The 7,343-nt window shown below is 44.6% G+C and overlaps 1 protein-coding gene across 1 annotated transcript; it reads left to right on the top strand.

Moving 5' to 3' along the window:
• Positions 1 to 382: 382 nt before the first annotated feature.
• LOC101734051 (interleukin-17F) lies at positions 383 to 3,872 on the top strand. The gene is made up of 3 exons (XM_031902766.1): positions 383 to 418; positions 2,583 to 2,791; positions 3,376 to 3,872. Exons 1-3 carry the CDS (start codon positions 383 to 385, stop codon positions 3,614 to 3,616), a joined length of 486 nt encoding a protein of 161 aa, XP_031758626.1. The 3' UTR covers positions 3,617 to 3,872.
• The last annotated feature ends 3,471 nt before the right edge of the window (positions 3,873 to 7,343 follow it).

Here is a 7,343-nt window from a genome sequence, read left to right as displayed (position 1 = left end):
TGACTTTAAGTGAAAACTTTAAGATTCACGTTTGAACTTTTCACCCACGATTACAAATAAAAACCTCAATTCCATTTACTATGCAAATGTTCTATCCCAGATCAGATTCCTCCGAGCGTAAAAATCGGCTAATCAATACAAAGGCAATTTCCAGGTACAGGCGCCTCTCTAATCATGATTTGTAACCTCATCGTTTCCTATTCTGTGTAAGCATCGCACAGAGGAAAACCAGTGGCTTTCTGCCATGAAACCACACCAGAGCGCAGTGGGAAACCCCAGGGCCGGCTGCTCGCCCTATATAAAGTCAGGTACTCGAGAGGCAGAAATCACATCAGTCGCTTGAACCTTCCTAATTACACGGAGGAGAAGTAGAGAGAAGAAGATGAGCTGCACCAACACCCTGGGAAGGCCAATCATGGTGAGTGCTCTACCAGCAGAACTCTGACAACTCCAAAGGAGACTATAGAAGGTTCTTTTTGGGGTCAGAGTTTTATATGGATATTAGATAGTCCAGTTAATGGTCAACCCATTGTGATTGACGTTGAGCATTGATTATCCTTCAGCTTAATTGTACAGGTATGGGACCTGTTATCCAGAATGCTCAGGACCTGGGGTTTTCTGGATAAGGGGTCTTTCTGTAATTTGGATCTCCATAACTTAATTCTGCTAAAAATCATATAAATGTTGAATAAACCCAATAGGCTTGCTTTGCCTCCAATAAGGGGTAATTAAATCTTAGTTGGGATCAAGTACAGGTACTGTTTTATTATTACAGAGAAAAGGGAATCATTTAACCATTAAATAAACCCAATAGGGCTGTTCTGCCCCCAATAAGGGGTAATTATATCTTAGTTGGGATCAAGTACAGGTACTGTTTTATTATTACAGAGAAAAGGGAATCATTTAACCATGAAATAAACCCAATAGGGCTGTTCTGCCCCAATAAGGGGTAATTATATCTTAGTTGGGATCAAGTACAGGTACTGTTTTATTATTACAGAGAAAAGGGAATCATTTAACCATGAAATAAACCCAATAGGGCTGTTCTGCCCCCAATAAGGGGTAATTATATCTTAGTTGGGATCAAGTACAGGTACTGTTTTATTATTACAGAGAAAAGGGAATCATTTAACCATGAAATAAACCCAATAGGGCTGTTCTGCCCCAATAAGGGGTAATTATATCTTAGTTGGGATCAAGTACAGGTACTGTTTTATTATTACAGAGAAAAGGGAATCATTTAACCATGAAATAAACCCAATAGGGCTGTTCTGCCCCCAATAAGGGGTAATTATATCTTAGTTGGGATCAAGTACAGGTACTGTTTTATTATTACAGGGAAAAAGGAAATCATTTTTAAAAATTAGAATTATTTGCTTATAATGGTCTATGGGAGATGGCCTTTCCGTAATTCGGAACTTTCTGGATAACGGGTTTCCGGATAAGGGATCCCATACCTGTATAATTAGACAGTAGGTACAGTTCATGTTTAGATATTGCTCATCCAAATAGTCATTTATTAGCCCTTGGGTAGGGTTCAGAGTAGAGGCTGTAATTCAGTCTGGAGACCAAATGCCAAATACGGACTGTGATTGGCTATTGGGTAGCCCCATGGGTTCTGCTGGTCTGCTTGGGGTAAAACTGTGTCTCTAAGCTTCCAAAACTTGTCTCCAAGCCAGATATGTAAAAATGGCACCTACTTTGGGGGCACTGGGAGCAACTTTAAAGGGGATGAGGAGCAACATGGTGCCTCCGAGCCACTGGTTGGGGATCACTGGTGTAGATGGTAGAGAGCCTGATCTTTAGAGGATCTCCAGTTGCTATGATCCCCTTAACTGGGGAGCCAACAATAGAAGATCACTTGGATCTACCATGTTTGGAGACATTATATTCTGGTTGCACCAGGGATGCCTAATGGCACATTTTTGGCCAAGAGATGACGATTAACTACTACTAGTTTGTCCTCATATTCAAACTCTATGTAGAGTTGGTAAAGGTATTGCCCATTAGATATGTAATAAAAGGCACTAAGGGGTATATTTATCATGCTGTGTAAAAAGTGGAGTAAAGCATTACCGGTGATGTTACCCAGAGCAACCAATCAGCAATTAGATTTCAACAGTTAGAAAATAAAATCAAAGCATCTGATTGGCTGCTATAAACAACATCACCAGTGATGTTTTACTCCACTTTTTACACAGCATGATAAATATACCCCTAAGTTTGCCCGGGAGCAGCAACCCATAGCAACCAATAAGATGTTTGCTTTTAAACAGGTGACCAGTAAATTCTACCTGCTGATTGGCTGCTATGGGTTACTGCTCCTGGGCAAACTTAGTGCCTTTTATCAAATAACCACAATGGTTTATAAAAATAAATTCCCCTTTATTTTTAACATTAACTGTTGCTATAATATTTCACTATAACAAATTATGAAAATAACGTAAAAAAGGAAAGGAAATGTAATTCTAAGAAACTTTCCATTGGTTAAAAAGTGTTAGTGGTTTTAGGTCGATCTTTGTTGGTTTTGGAGCAAAGTACAAAGTAACAAACTGCTATTTCTCTTTTCTGCCCCCCCCCAGTGTCATGTGACCCTGCTGCTGTTTATCCTGGGAGTCAGCACAACGCCCTCTGTCCATGGGTTGGATTTGCACCATCTCAGCAAAGGATGCCCGCCCCCTAGGGGCCTGAACCTCAACCAACCAATCAAAGTCACGCTGAACATCAGTGGGCAGTCCCAGGCCCTGGGCAAAGACATCAGCAAGCGCTCCCTGGCTCCTTGGGACTACAGGTAATGGCCCCTTGCTGTGCAAATAACTCAATTTTATTTGTATCATTTGATTCCTGCAACTACTAAAGTGTATATGGGAGGTTTAAAGGGAAACTATACCCCCAGAATGAATACGTACCAACAGTTTATATCATATTAAGTGACCTACTAAAGAATCTCTCCACACTGGAATATATATATCAGTAAATATTACCCTTTTACATTCTTGCCCATGATCTGCCATTTAGTGATGGGCTGTGTGCTCCCTCAGAGATCAGCTGACAGGAAGTGATGCAGCTCTAACTGTAACAGGAAGTAGTATGGGAGTAAAAGGCAGAACTCTGCCCATTCATTGGCTGATGGGGCCTAGCATGTATGTGTGCCTTGGCTTGTTTGTGTGCACTGTGACTCCTATGATCCCAGGGGGCGGCCCTTAGTACATAAAATGGCAGTTTCCTATTTAGGATTACCCAATGGCACATACTGCCAGGGGTATAGTTTTCCTTTAAAAGGCAACTCCACCCCACAGTTTTTGTACAAATGAAAGAGAATATAATTAACTGTGCTTCAATGTGTTCACACTGGGTCTGTTCTTTTCCCATCAGCTTCGACATGGACAACAACAGATTCCCCTCTATGATTGCGGAGGCTAAATGCCGTTACGCCCATTGCCTGGACGCTGAGGGGAACCTGGACCTGGACGTCAACACCGTTCCCATCAAACAGGAAATCCTGGTCCTGCGCCGGGAGATGAAAGGCTGCACCCCAAGCTTCAAGCTGGAGAAGAAAATGGTCACCGTCGGTTGTACCTGCGTCCGACCTGAAGTCAAGGAACAACAACAATAACGGGTCCTTTACCCACTCGCGTTACTATGAGAGAAGCCTCTGTCCTAAATTATTTCCCACTTGGAGCAGAACGCTCGTGATAAGTAGCACTGAGTAGTGCAGGTATCTGTGTAGCAATGTACGTTGCTTATATGCCCTTAATTATATTTACTGTATTTATTTGACTGAAGTTCTCATTGCAGTGAATGCACATTTATTTATTTTTATATGTTCTAACTTTATTATGAAACCTGATCAATAAAGATGATTGTTCCGATGATTTGGTCTTTTCTTTGTGTATGTAGTTGTGAGCTAAGGGGGCCCAGCCTGAAGGCCAGTTAGGGGGGGATTTGGGGTGAGTGCTTATTTGTGCCCTGGGTACCCCTGGAACTATAGCAGGGTGACTGTTACCCCAATGTTTCTATATATCTGTAACCTTGTTATGGGCTAAGGGGGCCCAGCCTGAAGGCCAGTTAGGGGGGGATTTGGGGTGAGTACTTATTTGTGCCCTGGGTACCCCTGGAACTATAGCGGGGTGACAGTTACCCCAATGTTTCTATATATCTGTAACCTTGTTATGGGCTAAGGGGGCCCAGCCTGAAGGCCAGTTAGGGGGGGATTTGGGGTGAGTGCTTATTTGTGCCCTGGGTACCCTGGAACTATAGCGGGGTGACTGTTACCCCAATGTTTCTATATATCTGTAACCTTGTTATGGGCTAAGGGGGCCCAGCCTGAAGGCCAGTTAGGGGGGGATTTGGGGTGAGTGCTTATTTGTGCCCTGGGTACCCCTGGAACTATAGCAGGGTGACTGTTACCCCAATGTTTCTATATATCTGTAACCTTGTTATGGGCTAAGGGGGCCCAGCCTGAAGGCCAGTTAGGGGGGGATTTGGGGTGAGTGCTTATTTGTGCCCTGGGTACCCCTGGAACTATAGCAGGGTGACTGTTACCCCAATGTTTCTATATATCTGTAACCTTGTTATGGGCTAAGGGGGCCCAGCCTGAAGGCCAGTTAGGGGGGGATTTGGGGTGAGTGCTTATTTGTGCCCTGGGTACCCCTGGAACTATAGCAGGGTGACTGTTACCCCAATGTTTCTATATATCTGTAACCTTGTTATGGGCTAAGGGGGCCCAGCCTGAAGGCCAGTTAGGGGGGGATTTGGGGTGAGTGCTTATTTGTGCCCTGGGTACCCCTGGAACTATAGCAGGGTGACTGTTACCCCAATGTTTCTATATATCTGTAACCTTGTTATGGGCTAAGGGGGCCCAGCCTGAAGGCCAGTTAGGGGGGGATTTGGGGTGAGTGCTTATTATTTCCATTTGGCAACTGAAATTGCTTTCCAGGCACAGTGAATAATACAGCTTACATGGCTAACCACAGTGTTATACTGGTGCTGGCCCAGTTCAGCTGTGAGTCATTTCACTTTGATAGAAACCAGGCCACTGAATGCAGAATATGCAGAATAAAGATGAAATCTTCTTTGATCCAAAACCATAGAGAAACGTGTGTGTTAGATATTATTAAATCTTTTATATTGAAAATTTCAAACCTAAAAGGTTAACTCTTAGTATGATGTAAAGTAGTATTCTGCTAACTTCCAATTAGTCTTAACTTTTTATTTTCTACAGTTTGGTATTTCAACAGCAGTATGGTTGTTAGGGTCTTATTTACCCTAGCAACCAGGCATTGCTTTAAATGAGAGACAGGGATATGAACAGCAGAAGGACTGAATAGAAAGATAAGTAATAAAAAGTATAAATAGTAATAAAATTGTAGCCTCACAGAGCAATAGTTTTTGGCTGCCGGGATCAGTGACCCCCATTTGAAAGCTGGAAATAGAAGAAAAAGGCAAATAATTAATGAACTAGACCAAATCAAATCAAGCAAAGAATCAATAACATACTAAATCCACCAGCGGTCAGTGTACTTTTTCATTTCAAGCAGCATTTGGAGGTCTAAGCTTTGGTTTGGGCCTCCCCTTAGTCCATAACAAGGTTACAGATATATAGAAACATTGGGGTAACAGTCACCCTGCTATAGTTCCAGGGGTACCCAGGGCACAAATAAGCACTCACCCCAAATCCCCCCCTAACTGGCCTTCAGGCTGGGCCCCCTTAGCCCATAACAAGGTTACAGATATATAGAAACATTGGGGTAACAGTCACCCTGCTATAGTTCCAGGGGTACCCAGGGCACAAATAAGCACTCACCCCAAATCCCCCCCTAACTGGCCTTCAGGCTGGGCCCCCTTAGTCCATAACAAGGTTACAGATATATAGAAACATTGGGGTAACAGTCACCCTGCTATAGTTCCAGGGGTACCCAGGGCACAAATAAGCACTCACCCCAAATCCCCCCTTAACTGGCCTTCAGGCTGGGCCCCCTTAGCCCATAACAAGGTTACAGATATATAGAAACATTGGGGTAACAGTCACCCTGCTATAGTTCCAGGGGTACCCAGGGCACAAATAAGCACTCACCCCAAATCCCCCCCTAACTGGCCTTCAGGCTGGGCCCCCTTAGCCCATAACAAGGTTACAGATATATAGAAACATTGGGGTAACAGTCACCCTGCTATAGTTCCAGGGGTACCCAGGGCACAAATAAGCACTCACCCCAAATCCCCCCTTAACTGGCCTTCAGGCTGGGCCCCCTTAGCCCATAACAAGGTTACAGATATATAGAAACATTGGGGTAACAGTCACCCTGCTATAGTTCCAGGGGTACCCAGGGCACAAATAAGCACTCACCCCAAATCCCCCCCTAACTGGCCTTCAGGCTGGGCCCCCTTAGCCCATAACAAGGTTACAGATATATAGAAACATTGGGGTAACAGTCACCCTGCAATAGTTCCAGGGGTACCCAGGGCACAAATAAGCACTCACCCCAAATCCCCCCCTAACTGGCCTTCAGGCTGGGCCCCCTTAGCCCATAACAAGGTTACAGATATATAGAAACATTGGGGTAACAGTCACCCTGCTATAGTTCCAGGGGTACCCAGGGCACAAATAAGCACTCACCCCAAATCCCCCCTAACTGGCCTTCAGGCTGGGCCCCCTTAGTCCATAACAAGGTTACAGATATAGGGAAATTCAATGTATTGGGCATTCAGCCACTTTTATAGGACAAGCTGGGCGTTCAGGTGTCTGTAAAAGAGTCAATAGGCATTGTCCCAAATCTCACTCATGTAGGCCTTCAGGCAAGGCCCATCTGTCCAGTTTGAAATGCTTCTCTACTGCTGCCTCTGGCCATCTCTGTTCCACTGTCATTGGCTATGGGGCTGTCAGTCATATGCCCTTTCCATGCTGGGGCCACTGTGTCATTAAATGCTGGGGCCACTGTGTCATGAAATGCTGGGGCTACTGTGTCATGAAATGCTGGGGCCACTGTGTCGTAAAATTCTGGGGCCACTGTGTCATGAAATGCTGGGGTCACTGTGTCATTAAATGCTGGGGCCACTGTGTCATGAAATGCTGGGGCCACTGTGTCATGAAATGCTGGGGTCACTGTGTCATTAAATGCTGGGGTCATTGTGTCGTGAAATGCTGGGGCCACTGTGTCATTAAATGCTGGGGCCACTGTGTCATTAAATGCTGGGGTCACTGTGTCGTGAAATGCTGGGGCCACTGTGTCATTAAATGCTGGGGCCACTGTGTCATTAAATGCTGGGGTCACTGTGTCGTGAAATGCTGGGGCCACTGTGTCATTAAATGCTGGGGCCACTGTGTCATTAAATGCTGGGGTCAC

This window comes from Xenopus tropicalis, chromosome 5, assembly GCF_000004195.4.
Source record: "Xenopus tropicalis strain Nigerian chromosome 5, UCB_Xtro_10.0, whole genome shotgun sequence".
Lineage (NCBI taxonomy): Eukaryota > Metazoa > Chordata > Amphibia > Anura > Pipidae > Xenopus > Xenopus tropicalis.
Note: the sequence above shows the minus strand (reverse complement) of the source record. Positions and strands in the feature narration are given on the sequence as shown.

Bases quoted from the DNA above. Each gene is read 5' to 3' on its own strand.
- LOC101734051 (XM_031902766.1), top strand. From the start codon at position 383: ATGAGCTGCACCAACACCCTGGGAAGGCCAATCATG. The intron at 419-2,582 runs GTGAGTGCTCTA...GCCCCCCCCCAG, and splicing joins CCCTGGGAAGGCCAATCATG to TGTCATGTGACCCTGCTGCT. The intron at 2,792-3,375 runs GTAATGGCCCCT...TTTTCCCATCAG, and splicing joins CTGGCTCCTTGGGACTACAG to CTTCGACATGGACAACAACA.